At 47.5% G+C, this 25,218-nt stretch overlaps 1 protein-coding gene and 2 long non-coding RNA genes across 3 annotated transcripts in view; 1 reads left to right on the forward strand and 2 right to left on the reverse strand.

Moving 5' to 3' along the window:
• The window catches only part of LOC133359200 (uncharacterized), a 55,127-nt gene that overhangs the window by 14,688 nt on the left and 15,221 nt on the right, over positions 1-25,218 (reverse strand). The window lies entirely within an intron of this gene.
• LOC133359201 (uncharacterized) overlaps positions 1-25,218 on the forward strand; it is a 53,327-nt gene that overhangs the window by 13,909 nt on the left and 14,200 nt on the right. The gene's annotated exons all lie outside the window — the stretch shown is intronic.
• Positions 1-25,218, reverse strand: part of LOC133359164 (transitional endoplasmic reticulum ATPase-like) — a 34,063-nt gene that overhangs the window by 8,418 nt on the left and 427 nt on the right. The window contains exons 2-13 of the mRNA XM_061577569.1: positions 20,663-20,762; positions 19,009-19,181; positions 16,657-16,799; positions 13,837-13,967; positions 11,283-11,414; positions 9,544-9,646; positions 7,820-7,953; positions 5,798-5,933; positions 5,388-5,500; positions 4,766-4,930; positions 2,311-2,433; positions 13-225 (exon numbers count right to left, since the gene is read on the reverse strand). Of these exons, the coding sequence (XP_061433553.1) occupies positions 13-225; positions 2,311-2,433; positions 4,766-4,930; positions 5,388-5,500; positions 5,798-5,933; positions 7,820-7,953; positions 9,544-9,646; positions 11,283-11,414; positions 13,837-13,967; positions 16,657-16,799; positions 19,009-19,181; positions 20,663-20,762 (1,666 nt within the window). The remainder of the gene's footprint in view (positions 1-12; positions 226-2,310; positions 2,434-4,765; positions 4,931-5,387; positions 5,501-5,797; positions 5,934-7,819; positions 7,954-9,543; positions 9,647-11,282; positions 11,415-13,836; positions 13,968-16,656; positions 16,800-19,008; positions 19,182-20,662; positions 20,763-25,218) is intronic.

Raw genomic sequence — 25,218 nt, forward strand, 5'->3', positions numbered from 1 at the left:
ATGGTGCCTCACCTTGTCGAAGACGTCACGCACGTTGGCCTCCGACTCGCCGAACCACATGGTGAGCAGCTCGGGTCCCTTGATGGAGATGAAGTTGGCCTGGCACTCGTTGGCGATCGCCTTGGCCAGCAGCGTCTTGCCGCAGCCTGGCGGTCCGTAGAACAGCACGCCCTTGGAGGGCGTCATGCCGAACTTGAGGAACTTCTCCGGGTGCTCGACGGGGTACTGGTGGGAGAGAGAGACACGTGGTGACGATGTCAAGAAGGGGGGCGGTGGCTGCTGCGAATGACGGCCGAGGGCGTGGATGACAGCAGGCGGAGGAGTGGTCCTGACCCGCGGGAGGGTAAGCGGAGCTGTGATAGTTCTAGATTTAAAGCTTTCGTGACTGTAAGGATTCGTACCGTTGGTTTTGTCGGTAAAGTCACGTAGGTAAAAAATTAAATTAAAATGAATAAATATAAAAGAATAAAATAATAAAAGCAGCGATTTTTTAAATATTTTATTATTTTACTTTTATCAAATAATTAAAAAAAGATTTTTATTATTTTATTATATTATTTTTATTACTTTTAATTTAAATTTTTACCTACGTGACTTTACCGAAGGAGCTGTAACAATTCGCCCCGTCCGACGATCCGAATAAACTGTCACCGTTCGAGGCGAGAATCGAACGTGAACTGAAATGCGCGTGTACGCGGTCGCACGCACTTACAAAATAAAGATCCCCCGTAAAGTCGACCTCGGGGGGGGGTGCTTCAGATATTTGTTATTGATGATGACAAAGAGCGGGATTCGAATTCGGGCCACCCAGTTCGGAGTGAAGCTCGCTCACCCACCGCACTGCCACTCCCCGTGCGTACAATTACAAAGACCAGGGAAATATGCCCCATAAAGCCTTCAGCCGTCTACTGGGGCAAGTGCTGTTAAGAGAGCGCCTTTGAAGGTCAACATGGCACGCCAGGAGGGGTGGGTGGCCACCAATACCACCGCCTGCCGACCTTCGTCTCACCAATGCCGATTTGATTCCGCGCCGCACCAGGTACTCATCTAAGGCCTAGTCACCCAAGGAGAGGGGGCCCAGGACCGGTTAATTGGTTTTTTACCCTTATATCTGGAAACAAAACTGGCACCATTTTTACAAGGAGTCATGTTTGTATTGACCACAATACCTGCAGCCATAATGCAAACAAAAAACACAAATCTGATAATGTATGCACTGTCCTTGAAGTTGATTGGTCCACACCCGAGACAGCTTTTCTTAGAGATGACGCCAAAAGGCGCACAACTCAACACCAATAGAGACTAGGCTCTATTGGTGTTTTAAAAAAAATTATCTACGTGACTTTACCGGAAAAAACCTAAGATTAACCAGTGAGAGGCGTATTAGATTGGAGAGTAACCTCCATAACACTGGTCAACACACTTTTTCTGGCATAAGGTATTCCAACGGTTGTAAGGTAATTTTCGGGTGCTGATTCCAAATCCGGCATCAGTTTTTGACTATCACATCAGGTTTTTGAGATATAAAATATTGCATTTTCAATAAAAACTGCAGAAGAAAAATATTACATAAATGTGGATATCTACATAAAATTATATTATAAACACACTCTCCTAAAAATACAGCCCCATATTTTAACACTAAAGCAGTCACTGACTCGCAACAACTTGCAATCGTAAGTGACAGAGTTAATTTCGGGTAAAATCAATGAAAATGGGGTAAGCCGATAGCATAAAAAATTAACCCGTAAAAACAAAGTTTTTCACTATAAATCCTTTATATGCGTGGCGGCTAGAGTCCTCTCGTCCTCTGGCTTGAGATGGCTGCCACCTATGGGTCAGATGATTGCCTGCCACCATTAAGCAATTGGTAATTAAATATAAAATAAAAAATCCTAAAAAGTGTAAAAATAATTTAAACATTTTCACGAAAATAAATTGTCACGCACAACGAGTCTGTGTGCAAAATGTGAGCTCGATTAGATCACGGGAAGTGGGTTAAAAAACGACCGAAATATTTGCACGGTCGTAAGCGCGCAAGCAAGCAAGCAAGTGAACTTAATATAAAGGATTTTAAAATGAGATGTGATCGAGCAAATCTGAGATCAGATTTGGAATCAGCACCCTGTGAAATTAGTCTAGAACAGCTGCAAAAGTCCAGGCCAGAATTTTTGTTGTTGTTGACCAGTGTTATGTATCGGGTGTGAGGGGCCGTTACCCCCCTCTGTGTTAAGTTGAACTGTTCAATAAAACTGCGTTGCCTTTGAGAAATCCCCCCTTCTAGTTGTTCAACCCACCACACACACGCACCTGCACCAGCTCCTGCAGCTCCCTCTTGACGCTCTCCAAGCCACCGATGTCTTCCCACGTGACGTTGGGCACCTCCACCACCATCTCGCGCAGCGCCGACGGGTTGCTCTGAGCCAGGGCCCACTGACACGTACAAAAGACAGAGGCGCCACGTGTAGCCTCATTAGACTGTTGGGGCAAGTGCTGCTAAGCGAGTAGCACCTATGAAAGCTGGCACGGTACACGAAGGGGGGTGGGTGGGTGGGTGGCCAGCACCACGCCCGACCGCCTTTGTCCCCCTAGCGGCGATGTTTACACATCGCACGAGGTACTCATTTGAGGCTGAGTCGACCTAGGGGAGGCCCAGGACCAGTTCAGATAATTGTCACTGGTGTTGGCCGTGAGCGGGAATCAAACTCGGGGTCACCAGGTGTGTAATGCAGCACATTAACTGCCAGTCTATCACTCCCCACCCACCCACACACAAACTATAAATTATGAACGATAATTATTTTCTCTTGATTTGGAGCTTTCGTGACCACGGGAATTACTCTTTGGTTATTTGGGTAAAGTCACGTAGAAAGAGAAAATAATAAATTAAATAATAGCATACGACGTTTCGATTGCAACACAAGCGATCATCATCAGGTACAAATGAAAGCGAAAACAAAACCTAGTAAGCTTAGAAATATAATGCAATACAACACAGAGAGACAAAACACAGACACGAAGACACACAGACAGACACACAAGCAGAGAGAGACAACACAGAGACACACAGAGAGAGGCACACCACAGACACACAGACAGAGACACACAGAGATAGACACACAGAGACAGAGAGAGACACAACATAGACACACAGACAGACACACAAGCAGAGAGAGAGACAACACAGACACACACAGAGAGAGAGACACACAACACAGACACGGAGACACACAGACAGACACGCAAGCAGAGAGAGACAACACAGAGACACACAGAGAGAGACACACAACATAGACACACACAGACACACAGAGAGAGACACACAACACAGATACAGAGACACACAGACAGACACGCAAGCAGAGAGAGACAACACAGAGACACAGAGAGAGACACACAACATAGACACACACAGACACACAGAGAGAGAGAGAGACACACAACACAGACACGGAGACACAGACAGACACGCAAGCAGAGAGAGACAACACAGAGACACACAGAGAGAGACACACAGAGAGAGACACACAGAGACACACAGAGAGAGACACACACAACACAGACACGGAGACACACAGACAGACACGCAAGCAGAGAGAGACAACACAGAGACACAACATAGACACGGAGACACACAGACAGACACGCAGAGAGAGACAACACAGAGAGAGACACACAACATAGACACACACAGACACACAGAGAGAGAGAGACACACAACACAGATACAGAGACACACAGACAGACACGCAAGCAGAGAGAGACACACAGAGAGAGACACACGACATAGACACACACAGACACACAGAGAGAGACACAACACAGATACAGAGACACACAGACAGACACACAAGCAGAGAGAGACAACACAGAGACACACAGAGACACACAGAGAGAGACACACACATGTGCCTATGTGTGATGTTAGCCGACTCTCTGTGTTGCATTGCATTATATTCTAAGTTTACTAGGTTTGTTTTTTCTTTCATTTGTACCTGATGATGATGATTGCTTGTGTTGCAATCCAAACGTTGGATGTCATTATTTAATTAATTCTTTTATCTTTCTACGTGACTTTACCGAAAAAAACAAAGAGTAATAATTATTTTACCAGTTTAGGCCCACTGAGCTATGTAGCTCTTTTTCATAAACGACCAGGTCAAAAATGATAGCTGGGATCAAGTGGCTTATCACGTGGGAAATGTACAGCAGCCAAATACTCTAAAGCGCATTTTTCTCAATGTGGAGGGAAAAACCAGAGGACCCGGGGAAAAATCCACGCGACCACGGGGAGAACACGCAAACTCAGGCATCGTCAGGGCCGGGATCGTACCCACGACCTCCTGTGTACCAGGCGAGGCAGTTAACATCTCCTGGCCACCGTGATGATGACGAGAGACACGCAAACTCCAAATATACACAGCAACAGGCATCGTCAGGGCCGTGATCGAACCCACGACCTCCTGTATGCCAGGCGAGGCAGTTAACATCTCCTAGCCACCGTGATGATGACGAGAGACACGCAAACTCCAAATATACAGCAGCAGGCATCGTCAGGGCCGGGATCGAACCCACGACCTCCTGTACGCCAGGCGAGGCAGTTAACATCTCCTAGCCACCATGATGATGATGAGAGACACGCAAACTCCAAATATACAGCAGCAGGCATCGTCAGGGCCGGGATCGAACCCACGACCTCCTGTACGCCAGGCGAGGCAGTTAACATCTCCTAGCCACCACCACGCACGCACACGCACACACTCACCCGGAAGTCGTCCATGGTGACGGCGAGGGAGTTCATGATTTCGGCGTCGATGGTTTCGTCGTCCAGATCGATGACGTCCATCTTCTTGCGGATCGCCTGCAGCGCGGCCTCCGAGCACAGAGCCGCCAGGTCGGCGCCCACATGGCCATGTGTCTCGTTCGCGACCTGCCCGTCGTCCACGTCAAGGGGGGGCGGGGGAAACCAGAGGTTGACCGTAAAACGAGAGGAGTTTTTTTCCGTTGGGTCAGTTTGCGTGAATGTAAAATGTGCCGTTAAATAAACCCGCCGCCACCCGGCACAGCCAATTTAGTCAGGTTTACACCATTGGTAACTCATTTGTCAGTAAAAAAATATAATTGGTTTTTTTACCCTTTAATCTGGCAACAAAACTGACACCTTTTGTACGAGGAGTCATGTTTGCATATACCACAATACCTGCAGTTGTAATGCAAAAAAAAACATAACTCTGATAATGTATGCACTGTCCTTGAAGTTGATTGGTCCACACCCGAGACAGCTTTCCTTAGAGTCTAGTCTCACATCGATTCCGGAATCGAACCGTGACCCCGAACTGTGACGAGTGAAACAGAATCGCCGGTCGAGTGACCGCCCCATCGCTCACCTGCTCAAGGTCCACGTCCCCCGACAGCTTCATGTTCTTGGTGTGGATCTGCAAGATCTCCAGCCTTCCCGTCGAGTCCGGGATTCCGATGTCGACCTCCCGGTCAAAGCGGCCTGGTCACAGCGGTGGCACACGGGGTGGTGGGGGGGGGCAGGTGAGAGGACGCGGGTTGCTGCGGGTGACACAAACGCGTGGAGACACGAGGCGCAGCGCAGGACACGTGACGGACGCGTGGACGTCGACGATCGACAAGCGGGGCGTCGACGTCCGAGCGCGTCTGCGCGATCGCCGTAGGACTGCCGGTGAGGCCTTGAAGAGTGGGGGGGGGGGGGGAGGTGTGGGGGGGGGGCAAGCGACAGCACCCGGAAGGCACGAGCGGGGGGCGGGGAGGGGGGGGGGGCCGTTCCTACCGAAGCGACGCAGCGCGGGGTCGATGCTGTTGGGCCGGTTCGTCGCCGCCATGACGACCACGTGCGTGCGCTGCTTGAGGCCGTCCATGAGCGTGAGCAGCTGAGACACGATGCGACGCTCAACCTCTCCGTGAGTCTGTGGCAACGCACGCGGGTGGACGGGTGGGGGGGGGGTGGAGTAAGGAGGGTGGGGTGGAGTAGGGGGGGCATGGGTGGGGGGAGTAGGGGGGCATGGGGGGGGGTGGGGGGGGAGTAGGGGAGGCATGGGGGGTGGGGTGGAGTAGGGGGGCATGGGGGGAGTGGAGTAGGGGGGTATGGGGGGTGGGGTGGAGTAGGGGGGGCATGGGGGGGGGTGGAGTAGGGGGGGTATGGGGGGGTGGAGTAGGGGGGCATGGGGGGTGGGGTGGAGTGGGGGGGGCATGGGGGGGGGGGGTGGAGTAGGGGGCCATGTGGGGGGTGGAGTGGGGGGTGGGAGGAAGCACGGAGACACGAAGATGGAACACAGTGGGGGTGGGGGGGTGGGCGCACGAGGTTACAAGGCAACGCAGCGGGGACACAAGGGAGGTTTTACAAGTTCGGCGATTTTGCGGTGAAAATGCACGCAGCTGTACGGTCCTATTTGTCAATCCACTGCCGAATGAGGGCCTCGATGTATCGTACAGGTCAAGGGGATGTTACTGGTAGGAACCTCCTGGTTACACCAGCCCACAGGGGATTATTGTGTCCGTCCGTCGTGCATCCAAAAATGTGAGGGGTGGGGCTGGGTGGAGAGGGGCGGGTGGGGAGGGGCTGGGTGGGGAGGGGAGGGTGGGGAGGGGCTGGGTGGGGAGGGGCTGGTCACCCCGTGGTGCCCTTATAAAACTCAACGTTTAACCTACTCACGCCGGCTTGTGCCCGCCCTCACAGTCGGCCGTATTTGCGGAATACACCACGCCGCCGTTGACCCTGCAGGCCATTGACCGAGCAACCCAACGTGTTCCTACCAGCTCCCTCCGCAGCAGGAATGTGTTTGACTATGCTTCACCACGCTGGTCAGTGCAGGTCGGTGAAGGCGGCGGACGTCGTGGGAGAATCATGTAAATACAGTACAACCATCGGTTTTGCTGCACGTGCACTCGGATTACCACGGCCGATAAAACCTGTTCCATGCATGCTGGTGATTGCACATCTGAGCACGGTCAAAGTTCAACCGTGCGTAGGTTTGGGGATAAGGATGAGACCATGACGATCACGGGTGATTCGATCATAGGCACTTAACCATTACCGTGCCCCAAACTAAACAATTTTTTATGTTACCAAGGAACGCCCGTTGAGCTATATAGCTATTTTACAGAAGCGACCAGGCCACAAATGATAGCCCAATGGAGTCGCTCATCAGGTGGAAATCTCCAGCAACCAAATACTCCAAACACATGGGAAAAAACGTGGAGGGAAAAAACGAAAGGCGCGGGGAGAAAAATCCACGCAACCACGAGGAGGGAAAAACATGTACACCTCCAACAATACAGGCATCGTCAGGGTCGGCATCGAACCCACGACCTCCTGCATACCAGGCAAGGTAGTTAACATCTCCTAGCCACCGTGATGATGATGATGATGAGAAAGAGACACGCAGACTCCAAATATACAGCAGCAGGCATCAGGGTCTGGATCGAACCCACGACCTCCTGCATACCAGGCGAGGTAGTTAACATCTCCCAGCCACCGTGATGATGATGATGATGAGAGAGAGAGACAGCCAGACTCCAAATATAGAGCAGGCGTCAGAGTCTGGATCGAACCCACGACCTCCTGTATACCAGGCGAGGTAGTTCACATCTCCCAGCCACCGTGATGATGATGAGAGAGAGACACTGCAGACTCCAAATATACAGCCGCAGGCGTCAGGGTCTGGATCGAACCCACGACCTCCTGCATACCAGGCGAAGTAGTTAACAACCTCCTAGCCACCGCGCCCCATTGCGATTGGCGGCAGCATTAGCATTGTAACGAAGCGGTACATTTCGAGCGCAGCGGCCAAACCTTTTCTCGCTTGGGCGCGATGGCGTCCAGCTCGTCGATGAAGATGATGGCCGGAGCGTTCTTCTCGGCCTCCTCGAAGGCCTTGCGCAGGTTACTCTCCGACTCACCCGCCAGCTTGCTCATGATTTCGGGACCTGAGTTGGATGACCGCAAAATCACGACGGACGCACTGTTGATATACCTTGTGAAGAGTGTTCATTGAATGCATAAAAAAAATTAAAAAGGTTGAATTCTGAGACCCGGAAAAAAGTCAAGTTAAGCGTCAAAGCTAATTTGAACATGACCTTTTCCGATTTAAAGCTTTCGTGACTGCAAGGATTCATCTTCTTGGTTCTTTCGGTAAAGTCACGTAGAATTGAAATAATGAAAATAAAACATAATAAAATACAATTCTCACGACGTTTCGGCCACAACGCAAGGTGGAGAACAGATCTGTCTTCTCGACAGACCTGTTCTCCACCTGAGGACGGCTGCTTGCGTTGTGGCCGAAACGTCGTGAGAATTATTTTGTGTTTTATTTTCATTATTTTATTATTTCAATTCTACGTGACTTTACCGAAAGAACCAAGAAGATGACCTTTTCCGTGCAGTCATTGGCCACCAAGCTGAGAGCAACAGCTTGCTACACTTGATAACTTGGGTGGCTAAGGGTTAGATTCGAACATAGGATCTCATCTTAACACGTAGGCTTTTGTGACCAATATTATTCACGGTTAAAGCTTTTTTTTTGGGGGGGGGTTGGATCTCATCGTTGTTGGTCAATGCCAGCCCTATGAACCATGCGGCCACCCGCCACACTAACCAAACTTAATTCTAGATTTGAAGCTTTCGTGACTGCAAGGATTAGTTCTTTCGGTAAAGTCACCATGTAGGTAAAAAATGAAATTAAAATTAATAAAAATAAAGCAATAAAATCACGACGTTTCGGAAGCAACACAAGTCTCCGTCATCAGGTGGGACCGTCACAGCCAGATTAGCACGATAAGTCAATCAAGTCCATGAATCGACCGGAGATTAAAATCAATTATTTTTCTCTGGTGAATTACTCAGGCTCCTTTATTGATGGTGGCCACCCCAAAATTCTGCCTCTCAAAGACAGGAAACCCCCATCCGAACCAGGCCCAGCGTGATCACAGCTCATTGAATACTAACGTCATCGCTATCCCAGGTCTGGATACGTAGCGTGGCTCCCACAATGCCACGCGGGAGGCCGTGTGGCACAGTTTGGCGCCAGTTATCACCGAGCTCGCGGTCATGTCGCTACAGTTCTCTGCGGTGAGTACAATGTCGAACTAAAATGAACACTGAACCGCTTGCAGGTTCCGAGATCCAGCGGTATACGGGACAGGCACCCTACAACTTGCAGGACGACGGAAACGTCGGAAACAGGAAAGGGTTCAAATAATCGTAGAGCCCAGCACCGATTTGTTACCCGCCTGGGCTTGTCACGGGAATTAATTCTAGATTTGAAGCTTTCGTGACTGCAAGGATTCGTATTCTTAGGTTTTTGCGGTAAAGTCACGTAGGTAAAAAATTGAAATTAATAAAAGTAAAATAAAAATAAAATAAAAATCACGACGTTTCGGAGGCAACACAAGCTTCCGTCTTCAGGTGGAACCGTCACAGCACGATAGCAGTATTTCTATTTTACTTTTATTAATTTTTTTTTTTTTACCTACGTGACTTTACCGAAAAAAACGAAGAATATTGTCACGGTAACTCACCGTTAATCAGGAAGAAAAAGGCCCCCGTTTCGTTGGCGACGGCGCGGGCGATGAGGGTTTTGCCGGTGCCAGGAGGACCGTACAGCAGAATGCCACGGGGCGGCTGTGAAAAAAACGGCAAAGATCACGGGTGTACGGCCTCACAGACTGGCCGAGGAAAATTCTGCAAACGATCACCTACTGAGAACGCACGAGGGGGGGACGGTGTAGCCAGAGTCACCTGTGGCCAGAGGTCGCAACCGGATACCCGATACCCGTACCCTACCCGATACCCAACTACCCGTTTGCGACCCTGGTGCGGCCGGGTACAGGTACGGGTAAGGAATCAAAACCCATTTGCGACCTCTGCCTGTGGCTGGCCACACTTTGTCTCCCCATTGCTGATGACTAACACACCTCGCCACGTTCTCATTTAAGGAACTCTAGCGGGGAGGGCCCGGGACCAGTTCGGTTAAATGCCACCGACGTTAGCCGCGGCTGGGTCAGACAGATGAGACCGTAATCAAAATTAGGATTCGAGATTTAAAATACGTACAGCGGATATATTTACGGAAGTAAATACGATAAATTGGCATTTGGGTAGGTAATATAGCAAGCCAATGGAAGGGGAGAGACAGCGGTAGACGTAAAATAAGATTGCGTGACAATAGCAGAAAATCTGGAAGAGCATATTGGATGAGGGCGGCAAGAATATCGTGAAGAGTGGTGGAAGACACAGGGAGAGGCCTTTGCCCAGCACAGGATGTTAACGGCAAAGAAAAAGAAGAAAAATAAAAGCGATGGAACAATATTATCTTCTTGGTTCTTTCGGTAAAGTCACGTAGAAGGAAAATAAAAAATAAAATAAAAACATAATAAAATACAATTCTCACGACGTTTCGGCCACAACGCAAGCAGCCGTCCTCAGGTGAAGAACAGGGCTGTCGGAAAGACAGCGTCTGAATGACCACCACCAAGCTTGGCAGCATATATTTAAGCTGGGTTAGAGGGGGAAGGGTGCCTTGACAAAGGAATTTGCATATCAAGAGGAATTTAGCATATTTATGGAAAATGCAGATATGGGATTAGTCACGACTTGTGGAATGCGTAGGAGGTGGGGGGGGGGGTCTCAAAGTCATATTATGCCCGTGCATTATGTAAGATTAACAGCAACAAAGGGAGGAATTAGGGTTAGCAGTAATAAAGGGAAGGAAGTTTAATAGTAAGGAGCTGCAGCAGCTAAACCACCACGTAAAAAACGAAAATATAAACTACAGTAATCCCTCGCCACTTCGCGGTTCAAGTTTCGCGGCCTCAGTGCATCGCGGATTTTTCGAACTGATTTAAAGGCCTCATTATACCTGTGCAGTAACACCATCATCATCATCACATTCATCGAACTGCACAGGTCTGTTATCGTCAACATTGTCATCGTCATCGTCATCATTACTGGAGTCAAGTCTCAAGATACTACTGTCATTGGTGAGTGTAGAACACAATAATACGTATCGTATGAGAGAGAGAGAGAGAATGTATAATATTAAGGTTTAATAATTAAATAGATTTAAGTAAAATATATATATAAAGTATAAATATACATATTTTAAACATTCTGGTACCCACACACACATATACGGAAATTCCTAGGGGGCCAATCCTACTTCGCGGATTTTCACCTATCGCGACGGGGTTCCGGTCCCCATTAACCGCGATAAACGAGGGATCACTGCACATCAATATCATCAATATACTCAATATACCTTGACGCCAATGGCCTTGAAGAGTGCCGGGTGCCTCAGGGGGAGCTCCACCATCTCCTTGATCTGCGCCATCTGCCTCCGGCAACCTCCGATGTCGTCGTAGCCGATCTCGTTCAATGCCTCCTCCTCCTCCTGCAGGAGCATTCACGGTTCCGGGGGTCAAGTGCTGCTTGCTGGCCGATTCTGAGTACAGCTGCTACACCTCTCATTTTACGCGGGGGCAGGGATTGTGCCTCTTGAAAACATCCCGTACATTAAACGTAATTTTCCCTAAAGAAATCAAAGGAATTTTTCGATTTAAAGTGTCTCATTCTTCACCTGAAGACGGCCGCTTGCGTTGTAGCCGAAACGTCGTGAGAATTATTTTATTAGGTTTTATTTTTATTATTTTATTACTTCCCTTCTACGTGACTTTACCGACTAAAACCAAGAAGATAAATCAAAGGAAATGGTTGGGGGTTAGAGAGAGCGCGCGATCAAACACAATTCTTCTGTCTAGATAGTTCACCGGTTACATTCACGTATTATTTACAATACTATTATATTCTTAGGTTTTTTCGGTAAAGTCACGTAGGTAAAAAATAAAAATTAATAAAAGTAAAATTAAAATAAAATAAAAATCACGACGTTTCGGAGGCAACACAAGCTTCCGTCTTCAGGTGGAACAGTCACAGCACGATAGCTGTATCAAGTGAGATGCTACCACGCATAAATTAAAGATGGTAACAGCCTAATGAAAATAAAGTTTAAAAAGTCAAACAAAAATATGTTTTAACACGTTGTGAGATTTCGATTTAGAGCTTTCGTGACTGCAGGGATTCATCTTGTTGGTTCTTTCGGTAAAGTCACGTAGAAGGGAAATAATAAAATATTTTTTATTTATTTTATTATGTTTTCTTTTTATTATTTTATTATTTCCCTTCTACGTGACTTTACCGAAAGAACCAAGAAGATGAATCCCTGCAGTCACGAAAGCTTCAAATCTAGAATTGACCCCCTTAACTTGTGGATGTTTACCAGCGTAGCAGTGTGGTGACGCGAGAGTCGTGTCAACGAATCAGCGTCTTTCAGTTCCTGGGTCTGAGCCCTGGGGCTGGGTGCATCTATTAGGAGGCCGAGGTCTCGGTGTCACAGATGCCGAACCAGCGCAGGTTCAAGCTCCGAGACTCAGTGTCTCTCACCAGGGGGCATGGTGGCCATGTCAAGGCACGGAGCCAGTAACTCAGAGTCACTTAGCTTTGTCTCAAGAATCAAACCTAAATCACGATTTAAAGCTTTCGTGACTGCAGGGATTCATCTTCTTGGTTCTTTCGGTAAAGTCACGTACAAGGGAATAAAATAATAAAAATAAAACATAATACAATAATGCTCACTTCATTCAGACGCTGTCGCCTCGACAGACCTGGTTTTCACCTGAGGACGGCTGCTTGCGTTGTGGCCGAAACGTCGTGATAATTATTTTATTATTATTTTATTTTTATTATTGTATTACTTCCCTTCTACGTGACTTTACCGAAAGAACCAAGAAGATAAACCTAAATCACTTAAGATAAACGCCTGGCCTCAGGACTTGAACTTGAACGGTGTGGCTCAGTAAAATTTTCTATAAATGGCACCAACCCCCATGTGTGAGAGAGAGCGACACAGCCAGCAATCGGACACCTCGGCACCGATGCAAAGCGCTCAGTCAGCTGCTCCAAGGCTCTGGCTTGTGAGTCTATAAACCCTGACCCAAGTGGCAATGCAGCAGCAGTGCTGTTGTTGTCGATGGCAGTGCTGTTGGTGGTGTTATTGTTGGTGGCATTGCAGGCCCGTGCCATCCTCAAACCACCCCACACTTCGCCTGTTTATGGTATTTTTGGCGTTGCTGTTATAATTATTGGTCGGCGATGTAGAGTGCTGTACGGTATTTCAAAATCGTGTTGTTACTGTTGGTGTTGTGGTTGTGGTGGTGGTGTTGTTGGTAGTGTTGTTTCATTCAGACGCTGTCTTTCCGACAGACCTGTTCTTCACCCGAGGACGGCTGCTTGCGTTGTGGCCGAAACGTCGTCGTGAGAATTGTATTTTATGTTTGATTTTTATTATTGTATTGTTTCCCTTCTACGTGACTTTACCGAAAGAACCAAGAAGATGAATCCCTGCAGTCACGAAAGCTTTAAATCGAAATTTAGTGTTGTTGTTGTTATCGATGTTGGCGATGTAGTTGGTGGTAATGTTGGTGTTGTTGGTGGGGAGCGGTAGTGTAGCGCTTAGCTACGAACCCGGCGACCTGCGTTCAATTCCGGCTCACGGCCAAACACCAGTGATGATTATCTGAACCGGTCCTGAGTCTCAGCCTCAAACGAGTACCTGGTGCGGTGTGTAAACATCGCCACTGGGGAGACAAAGGCGGCTGGGCGTGGTGCTGGCCACCCACCCCCATCCGTACCGTGCCGGCCTTAATCGGTGCAAGCAAAACAGCACTTGCCCCAACAGTCCGTTAAGGCTATACGGGGGATCTTTGTATTTGTTATAGCCGGTGATGTTGCATCAAATACCGTCCTTGGCCACTTACCTCCCTATTGATGGGCTCGCCCTCACAGTGGATCACAGTGTCCGGCGCTACGATGCAGAAAGGGCTCGGGTCTGTTTCCACCACCTTGAACTCCACCGCACGCATCCCACCTCGAACGAGGAAAATGTCTCCTGCAAAGGCGCCGCGGCAGTACAGCAAGTAGGAGCACCATCGCACAGGCTATCCGTATGGGTTCTCTGAGCATCGGTCATCTCAACAAGAACAATATTGCTGGGTCGTATCGTAACAAATATCTCGCAGTTTTTTTTAGCCTAGGGGGACCCCCCCCCCCACCATGATGACAGCTGTCCCTGTGTGGCAGAAAGGCGAACGCAGCACTGGCCAGCAAATTGGGCATGAGCGCGCCAGTGGGAGGCAATGTTGCTTTGGTTTTGGTTTTCCAATTAAGTAGTTTTGGCAAGTATACTCTTAGGTTTTTTCGGTAAAGTCACGTAGGTAAAATTTTTTAATTAATAAAAGTCAAATAAAACAAATTAAAAAATTCACGACGTTTTGGAAGCAACACAAGCCTCAGTCTTCAGGTGGAACCGTCACAGCCACGACAACTGTTTTTTTTTTTACTTGATACAGCTGTCGTGGCTGTGATGGTTCCACCTGAAGACGGAGGATTGTGTTGCTTCCGAAACGTCGTGAATTTTTTAATTTGTTTTATTTTACTTTTATTAATTAAAATTTTTTACCTACGTGACTTCACCGAAAAAACCTAAGAGTATGAATCCTTGCAGTCACGAAAGCTTCAAATCTAGAAGTTTTGGCAAGATTGGACCATGACACCGGCACACACACACACACGTGGCTCGCTCTTTCTTTCAACTCGCGTCACGGAATCTTTAAAGTCCACTGCGTGAAACCCAAGTGAAAATGGACAGCCGAGAATCCCTTTGAACGAGCACGAGAGAAGAGGAAAATGAGGCTAAAGATAACAGAATAGGATATGCAATGAGACGTCGGGGCAAGAAAGGTTTAGCATGAATGTCTGGAAAAGCAATGTCGCGACATTGAATACTACGCCGGAGAAATACAAGACCAGGGGGAGGTGCACAAACTAGTCAAGAGCACAAACAGGAAGTTTGCAACCAAGGCCAACGGCAGTGGACAGCTACGGGCTATCTGCCGATGAGTCGTGATGATGATAATAAAACCGGGACGGCCGGAGGGGCGCCTGAACCGAAGAAATCCGCAACAGGTGACAAGACGCGTTTGACGCGGAGGTGTTTAAATCCTTTATATTAAGTTCGCTTGCTTGCTTGCTTGCGCGCTTACGACCGTGCAAATCTTTCGGTCGTTTTTTTAACCCACTTCCCGTGATCCAATCGAGCTGACATTTTGCACACAGACTCGTTTTGCTTGAGAATTTATTTTCGTGAAAAAAAATTTCCAAAATGTTTCACTTTTTAGGAATTTTTTTTTTATATTTAATTTAAAATACCAATGTGATAAAAATGAAACTCTTACTCAAGAAAAACAGAAATGAATATTAAAATAAAACCGATGCCACGCATATAAAGGATTTATAGTGAAAAACTTTGTGTTTACGGGTTAATTTTTTTTCACCACCCTCGCGTCGGACGCGGTTGCACGCACACCCTGCGAACCAGCGCTTCGAAGGTGAAGGTTTGGCGAGTTGGACAAATTAGTGAAGCTCCTGAACGCTGAGGGTCGACCGGAGAGAAGGCAGTAAGTCTAGTGGGTTCCGGAACCCATCTGTGCGGACCTTCTAAGAATTGTTCTTTTATTTGGCGAATGCTTTTGACCGTCACACAGTCAGAGCGCCAGATTTCAGAGAAAAATAAGTAAGTAATTCTAGATTTGAAACTTTCGTGACTGCAAGGATTCATACTCTTAGGTTTTTTCGGTAAAGTCACGTAGGTAAAAGTTAAAAGAAAAATAATAGAAATAAAATTAAAAATCACGTTTCGGAGGCAACACAAGTCTCCGTCATCAGGTGGGACCGTCACAGCCAACACTGTTAATTGAGTTCTGGAACCCATCTGTGCAGACCTTCTGAGAATTGTTCTTTTATTTGGCGAATGCTTTTGACCGTCACACAGTCAGAGCGCCAGATATAAGAGAAAAATAAATAATTCTAGATTTGAAGCTTTCGTGACTGCAAGGATTCATACTCTTGGGTATTTTCGGTAAAGTCACGTAGGTAAAAGTTAAAATAAAAATAATAAAAATAAAATAAAAAATCACGACGTTTCGGAGGCAACACAAGTCTCCGTCATCAGGTGGGACCGTCACAGCTAACACTTGATACAGTAAATTTAGCTGTGACAGTCCCACCTGATGACAGAGACTTGTGTTACCTCCGAAACGTCGTGATTTTTTATTTTATTTCTATTCTTTTTACTTTTACCTACCTGGTGTTTCATTCAGACGCTGTCTTTCCGACAGACCTGTTCTTCGCCTGAGGACGGCTGCTTGCGTTGTGGCCGAAATGTCGTCGTGAGAATGATTTTATTATGTTTAATTTTTATTATTTTATTATTTCCCTTCTACGTGGAGACTTTACCGAAAGAACCAAGAAGATGAATCCCTGCAGTCACGAAAACTTTAAATCGAAAGATGTGGTGGTTTATTGACGGCAAGTTGGTCACACGGGTGTTCGTGGCTAGGGAGTTGTAAGTGGCAGAGAAAGCGGAATGCCGAATGGTGAAAGCTCAGAGATTAAGCAGCGATGGGGATTAATGAGAACCCAGAAGCTACCGCTAGGCCACCAGAACTGGGTCGTTCTGGGGGCTGGCAAAAAACCCGTTTCCCAGGGTTGTCACGGAGAAAAGTCAAGAGATGGCCTACCTTTGCGTACAGGCCGGTAAGCCTCCAGGAAGTACGGCTTGAGGTAGACCTCAAACAGGTTTCCCGTGATGCCCTCCACCGTGTCGTCAATGGGCAACACGTGCACTCGCTTGCCGTACTTGACGTCCGGGCAGGCCTGGATGCTGCATGCGCGCACGCGATGTGGACACAACACAGCAGCCATTAAATAATGCGTAACAATTGGATGTTTTTCTCTTCATATTTGTAAAAAGGGGTTGACATGACCCCGAAAGCAAACGGTGGCCACCACATTCACGACGGCGTTGAACAAACAATTCGATTTAAGATTTGAATAGATACCAGAACACAAGGACACATGAGCACAGGGCAGCTGGGTTTGTAGTGCATTGCGCTGCTGTGCTCCCGCTCCACTGTGCCACACACAAACTACCGTTCGTCGCTAAATGGCGGTAAAGTCACCAACAGCGCTTGTGCCAGGCGAGATGCACCTTGAGGCCACGTGGAGTTGTCAAAGGTTCGCTGGCAGGATGTTACGGGACCCAGGTATTATGGGTTGATGGAGATGACAGATGCTACCAACTCTGCTCCACACTCAACTTTCTGCGTTTTAGTCACCCGGCATTCTGCTCATTGTTATGAGCATCGCTCCACGCACAAAGAACCCCCCGTATAGCCTGAACAAACTGTTGAGGCAAGTGCTGTTAGCGAGCACCTATGAAGGCTGGCACGGCACACGAGGGGGTGGGTGGCCAGCACCACGCCAAACCACTATTTGTCTCCTCAGTCGCGATGTTTACACATCATGCCAGGTACTCGTTTGAGGCTGAGTCGACCTAGGAGAGGAGGCCCAGGACCGGTTCAGATAATCGTCACTGGTGTTGGCCGCGAGCGGGAACCGAACTCGGGTCGCCGGGTTCGTAGCGCAGTGTGTCACGCGCAAAGCTATTGCTCCCCACAACAACAACAACCGCCATTCGCCACTAAGTGGCCGCAACGTCACCACGGCGCTTGTGCCAGACTATGTGCACGTTGAGGCCACGTGAAGTGTCGAACACCCGTTTGCAGGAGGTCACGGGACAGACCAAAGTGCCATGGGGTAACTGACTGAGCTGACTGGCCGATGCAAAGATCCCCCGTATAGCCTTAACAGACTGTAGGGACAAGTGCTGTTAGCGAGCACCTATGAAGGCCGGAACGGTACACGAGGGGGTGGGTGGCCAGCACCACGTCCGACCGCCTTTGTCTCCCCAGTGGCGATCCTTACACACCACACCAGGTACTCATTTCAGGCTGAGTCGACCTAGGGGAGGCCGAGGACCAGTTCAGATAATCGTCACCGGTGTTGGCCGTGAGCGGGAATCGAACCCGGGTCGCTAGGTTCATAGCGCAGCCTAAAATAAAATGTTTCGCTCTGGATGATCGCTACAAAGTATGACCTGTGTTTTGATTTAGTGTGCTGATCTTAAAGGTGCATTGAAAAATTATAATACTCCGATTGATGCTCCTGCTGTTGTGGAGTGACTCATGCAGCCAGCTATGGCTGCAGGGTTTTGGTAGTACATGTTGTTTATGCCGTTTATTGTGAAAATTCCGTCACAGTTCCTATGATCACTGTTTCATTGCTTTCATGGCTTTATTTTGGTGATTTCGAAAAGTTTATTGGTTTGGCCATGTTTGTTTCTTGTAGTACAGAGTTAGACTGATGGCCTTAATCTAAGTAGTCTTGTGGTTGTTGTTGGTTGTTTGACTTGCATCCCACTGGGATTTTTGCACACAGCGTTGGTGTACGGTGTTTTTTCTGCAATATTTTACTGTCTTTTCTTGGATTTTCTGTTTGCACTCAGTCACATATTCACTTTAAGATGTTTTCTTGTTCACGTTTTAGTTTTTTGTTTGTCGCGGTTGCCCCCGATTCAAGAGCCGAATGGCTCACAGGGCTACACCAAATAAATTAATCTTAATTTTGGAGCTTTCGTGACTGCAGGAATTATTCCCCCTCCCTCTCTCCGCCCCCGCCACCTCTCTATATTTAAGGCCCCGTCACAGAGACGACCTCTCTCTGTGTGCCGATACGTGTTCTCTCTCTGTGTATCTTTATGATGTCTGTCTGCTTATATGTCTGTCTATAGTTTTCTGGTTAGATTTTTGTTGCTATTTCTTTTATGCCCGATGATGATTGCTTGTGTTGCAATCGAAACGTCGTAGTATGCTATTATTTAATTTATTATCTTATCTTTATACGTGACTTTACCGAAAGAACCAAAGAACTAATAAATGAACTTGAAGCGCTAACCGCTACACCACCGCTCCCCACCACAGACACACACACACACAGGCGCACAGCCTCACGCGCGCGCGCGCACAACCCACCTGACCACGTCGCCCAGACGCACGCGCAGGTTGTTGCGCACGACCCGGTTCATGCGGATCTTCTCATCAGAGCACGTGTCGTCGGAGAGGACGATGCAGACCGTCTCGCGCCGCTTCTTGCCCTTCAGCATCACGGTGTCCCCACGGAACAGCTGCAGCTCGTCCATCTTGGGCTGTGCGGAGACACACCATCGAGTGTTTAAATTTCGATTTAAAGCTTTCGTGACTTGCAGGGATTTCATCTTCTTGGTTCTTTCGGTAAAGTCACGTAGAAGGGAAACAATAAAATAATATTAATATAAAACAATAAAAATTCTTCTTCTTGGTTCTTTCGGTAATGTCGCGTAGAAGGGAAAAAATAAACTGATAAAAATAAAACATAATAAACTAATTCTCACGACGTTTCGGCCACAACGCAAGCAGCCGTCCTCAGGTGGAGAACAGGTCTGTCGAGAAGGCCGAGGAGCCCCACACGAGCTGAGATGTCGATCAGTTAGTGAGCCGGCGTCACCATCAACTCTCCAAGCTCTGCCTTCTCGACAGACCTGTTCTCCACCTGAAGACGGCTGCTTGCGTTGTGGCCGAAACGTCGTGAGAATTATTTTATTATGTTTTATTTTTATTTTATTTTTTTCCTTCTACGTGACTTTACCGAAAGAACCAAGAAGATGAACACCATCGAGTGTTTAAGGGACCTGCGACAGAGGTCGCAAACGGGTTTTGATTCCTTACCTGTACCCGGCCGCACCAGGGTCGAAAACGGCTACCCGTACCCGTAACCGGCCGGGTACGGGTAGCCGGGTATCGGGTAGGGTACGGGTAGCGGGTACCCGGTTGCGACCTCTGACCTGCGACCAACTTTTAACTCTGCTGGTGGGGGGGGGGGGGCTAGCTCAGTCCAGGAGCCGGGGTGCTTTAGGGGAAGGAATGAGCGCCTCTGAGGGTGTGGGTTTCAACATTAAGTGCTCAAGCAACATGCAACCAAATTTAAACCTACCGGGGGCTGGTGGCAGCATTGGAGACAAGGAGTCAACATCTCTGAGGGTATGTGTTCTAGTCAAGGAGATCAGTATCCTAGGGGACTGACGCTTGTGCCAGCACATCCGAGGCCTTGGGATCAAGCTCTGGGTCATGGTTTCTCTTAATTTCAACCAAACCACTGCCACTCACCTGAAGCCAGACTACAGAATATTCAGATTAGTTTTAAGTCCAGCAAGCTACAGTTGTATTTTGATTCTCAACACCATAAGGGATCATATGTCAACGTAAATATGGGAGTCATGACGAGATCGAAACTCTTACTCTCGCGAAAACTGTTGCGAGGGATTACACCATCACTCCCGCTACACCAGCCAACGGAACGCCAGGGAGACATCAACAGGCATCCATCCGACAAGGCCGGCATGATTTCATCACCAAGTGCGATATTGCGACGCGTCGTCAACGGCGTTCCATCTTCCGGCTGCTCCACACCGCGTTCTGCGGTAGTCACCTGCAGCCGAGTAGGGGGTGCGACAATTCGTAGAAAACTTCCCGAGCGTATCAACAAAAGCCCGCCACCCGAAGCCGTGAAGTGGCTCACAGAGCTCGACGCTTCTCGCGCGAAATCCGGCCACGTGCCGGAACAAGGAAGTGCGGGGCGAGGGATCGTCACCTGAGACAGCGACACCACGCTGTTGTCCTCATTGATGGCCTCGTCCACCACCAGGCGGTTGGGCCTGTGCTTCTGCTTCAAGATTGCCGTCGACACATCACTGGGTGGCGCAGAGACGCACACGGGGGAAGAAGACGCACGGGAAACGTGAGGGCGCGGCCGCGATCGTTTTGTTGGTAAAAAAAGACAGGAGGGCAGTTCGCGCAAATGGACCAAAATTCGGAGAAAATTTCAACATCCTAACAAAATAAGCCTATGACTGAATCACATGGAATGCGCCCTATCTCATCACAACTCAGGGTTGAGACTGGTGAATGATTGATAATTGTTTTTTTTATCTGGCAACAAAACTGACACCTTTTTTTACAAGGAGTCATGTTTGCATAGACCACAATACCTGCGGTCATACTGGTAGGAACGAAGTGGACCAGACCACCAATAGATTAATGTGTCCGTCCGTCCGACTGTCCGTCCGTCCGTCCGTGTATCAACATCGCCCCCTACTGCAAACACTTGGCATGACCCTACAAAAACCTTTAGACTCAGTGACGCTATCCTGGTAGCAACATCGCCCCCTACTGCAAACACTTGGCATGACACGTGTAACATTCCCTTATTCCCTGAGATAGCGTTTAATTAAAACTTTGAAATTAAATTAAAAAAACTCACAGCGCCCTAAAGCCTACAGCTAGGCCTAAAGCCTAGAACTAGGCCTGAAACTCTCCCTTCGTATCGTACCCCCGCGTGTGTGAAAGGGAGTTATATTTAACAATGTTACATTCCCTCATGTTTTTAAATAGAAACATTTAAATTTAAAGCTTTTACATAAATCATTAAAACATTTAAATTAAAAATTAACTCACAGCGCCCTAAAGCCTACAGCTAGGCCTAAAGCCTAGAGCTAGGCCTCAATCTCTCCCTTCGTATCGTCCGATTTGGTGTAGCAACATCGCCCCCTACTGCAAACACTTGGCAGGACCCTACAAAAACCTTTTGACTCAGTGGGGCTTTCCTGGCTAAACAAGTGTAATAATAAACTTCGCTTCAAATTTACTTTACTGAAACGCAGCACGTTTTTTTAACACAGAGACAAGATACATTTATTAACACAGAGACAAGATACATTTAATCGCTTTATTTGTGCACGAAAAGCACGGCGCGAGGCCTAGTGCGGCAGGCTTCGCGAGGCCTAGTGCGCCAGGCTTTGCGAGGCCTACTGCAGAGAAGGCATCGCGAGGCCTACTGCAGAGAAGGCATCGCGAGGCCTACTGCAGAAGGCTTCGCGAGGCCTACTGCAGAAGGCATCGGGAGGCCTAGTGCAGGAGGCTTCGCGAGGCCTACTGCAGAGAAGGCTTCGCGAGGCCTACTGGAGGGAAGGCTTTGCGAGGCCTAGTGCAGAAGGCTTCGCGAGGCCTACTGCAGGAGGCTTCGCGAGGCCTACTGCAGGAGGCTTCGCGAGGCCTAGTGCAGGAGGCTTCGCGAGGCCTACTGCGACAGGCTTCGCGAGGCCGTCCGTCTGTCTGACAAGATGGCCGCCCGCTCCCCCTGCGATCCGTGAACTAAATGAACTAAACAAGATGGCCGTCGCATCCGGCGCAGCCAATGACATCGCCTGTTGCAATCCTTGCTCTGTGGGCGCGCGAGTTAGTGGGGAGGGGGGTTTGGACGTCATCGCTCTGTGGGCGCGCGAGTCAGTGGGGAGGGGGGTGTTGACGTCATTGCTCTGTGGGCTCACGAGTCAGTGGGGAGGGGGGTGTGGACGTCATCGCTCACCCCCCATGCACAAATCATTTTCTTTTTAACTCCTCTATACCCGGTCGATATCCCTGTACCGGTATTAGTATTATTCCTACCAGCCCACCCCGCAGGGTCCTGTCAATGCAAACAAAAAACACAACTCTGATAATGTATGCACTGTCCTTGAAGTTGATTGGTCCACACCCGAGACAGCTTTCCTTAGAGCCTAGTCTCACATGGTGTTGGATCAGATGACGCCAAAAGGCGCAGTTTATAGTGTAGTGTATAATGTAGTTTATAGTAGTGTAGTGTATAGTAGTGTATTGTACAGTGTAGTGTATAATGTAGTGTATAGTAGTGTAGTGTATAATGTAGTGTATAGTAGTGTATAGCATGACTGTCAATCCCTTATCAGTGCCCCTACCTTATTACAGACCAATTCAGACCATATTGGTCACCCCGTGCCCCTTATACATCTCAAAGTTCATCCGACAACGTCCCATCACAAGGGAAAAACACAGACACAATGTTTTGCCCGTATTGAAACGGCTGTACACCGTATGGACCTGAAAAGTAAATTTCCCTGTACAAGAATACGGGGTAAACCGTATGGGTTGACAGGTATGGTATAGTAGTGTATAGTGTAGTTTATAGTAGTGTAGTGTATAGTAGTGTAGTGTATAGTGTAGTGTATAGTAGTGTAGTGTTTAGTGGTGTAGTGTATAGTGCAGTGTATAGTAGTGTAGTGTTTAGTGGTGTAGTGTATAGTAGTGTAGTGTATAGTAGTGTAGTGTGTAATGTAGTGTAGTGTATAGTGTAGTGTATAGTGTAGTGTATAGTAGTACAGTGTATAGCATGACTGTCAACACCGTATGGACCTGAAAAGTCAATTTCCCTGTACAAGAATACGTGGTTATAAACCGCATGGGTTTTGACAGCTGTATCGGAGCGAGGCAGTAGCCATGGAGTCAACATTGGGGGGGACCAAATCTTTCAGGGGGGCCTGGGGTCCCCCCCCCCCTCCCAAAAAAAAATCAAAATTTGAAAACTCATTTCCTGCCTAAAATATTTAAAAATTCACTAACACATAGGATTGACTTTTTATTTATTTTGTACAATAATGTCTAATAGTGTATTGTATTACATTGCTGTTTTTTTCTTGTTTTACCTTTTCTTGTTTCATTATATGTAATGGCAGAGATTCGGGATTAATAAAGTACAACCATAACCACAATCATATGAACAGAAATCTATTTTATAGCGATATTTTGTGGGGGTACATTTTGAGCATATTTGTATATTGGGGGTGTGTAGTGGTTAGCGCTACGCTGCGCTATGAACCCGGCGACCCGAGTTCAATTCCCACTCACGACCAACACCAGTGACGATTATCTGAACCGGTCCCGGGCCTCCCCTAGGTCGACTCAGCCTAAAATGAGTACCTAGTGCGATGTGTAAACATCGCCGCTAGGGAGACAAAGGCGGTCGGGCGTGGTGTTGGCCACCCACCCCCTCGTGTGCCACAGTGCCGGGCTTCATAGATGCTCGCTAACAGCACTTGCCCCTACAGTCTGTTAAGGCTATACGGGGGATCTTTGTCTTTGTCCCCGCAATATATATTAAAATTACGGCCTTTGTGTCGAAGTAACGTTTTTGTTACTTAAAACAAAACGTTGCCTATTAGTTACTATTTTAATTCGAAACCATACTCTTTTGTTCTTTCGCTAAAGTCACGTAGAAGGGAAATAATAAAAACAAAACAATAAAATTTTCACGAAGTTTCAGCCACAACGTAGGACGGCTGCTTGCGTTGTGGGCGAAACGTCGTGAGAATTTAATTTAATTTTTATTATTTTATTACTTTATTACTTCCCTTGTGACTTTAGCGAAAGAACCACGAATATCAGAGTATTAGTTGCAAGTTCAAGTATTAGGTGTAGCCCTGTGAGCCATTCGGCTCTTGAATCGGGTGCAACCGCAACAAACAAAAAACAAAAACATGAACAAAAAACATCTTAAAGTGAATATGCGACTGAGTGCAAACAGAAAATCTAAGAAAAGGCAGCAAAACATTGCAGAAAAAAATCCCAGTGGGATGCAAGTCAAACAACAACAACAACCACAAGACAACTTAGATTAAGGCCATCAGTCTAACTCCGTACTACAACAACACAAACAACAACAACCACAAGACAACTTAGATTAAGGCCATCGGTCTAACTCTGTACTACAACAACACAAACAACAACAACAACCACAAGACAACTTAGATTAAGGCCATCAGTCTAACTCTGTACTACAACAACACAAACATGGCCAAACCAATACACTTTTCGAAATCACCAAAATAAAGCCATGAAAGCAATGAAACAGTGATCAAAGGCACATTGGTTGTGGATTGTGGTGTTGGTAAGGGGGTAAAAGAGTAAAACTCCCACGACGTTGACAATCTGGTGTACGACGTTTCGCAGCGGACCTAAACACAACAAGAGGCGTCGCAAACGTGAGCTGCTGTCACATTGTCAAGGACGACGCCGAGTAACGGTTCAAGGCGTGACTCGACACTTTATCGGCCTCACGCAAGGTAGTTGGTTCTATGTTAATGTTTATACTCTGTGATTATTTCGGTAAAGTCACGTAGGTATATTTTATTTTATACTGTATTTTTTTTTTATATTTTTTTTTATTTTATTTGTTATGTTTTATTTTATATATTTTTTTACATTTTATATATTTTTTATTTTATTTTTATACCTACGTCACTTTACCGAAAGAACCCAAATAGTTGTGATTCACGCAGTCACGAAAGCTTCTAATCA

Source organism: Lethenteron reissneri, chromosome 64 (assembly GCF_015708825.2).
Source record: "Lethenteron reissneri isolate LAM-NWPU_2019-01 chromosome 64, ASM1570882v1, whole genome shotgun sequence".
NCBI lineage: Eukaryota > Metazoa > Chordata > Hyperoartia > Petromyzontiformes > Petromyzontidae > Lethenteron > Lethenteron reissneri.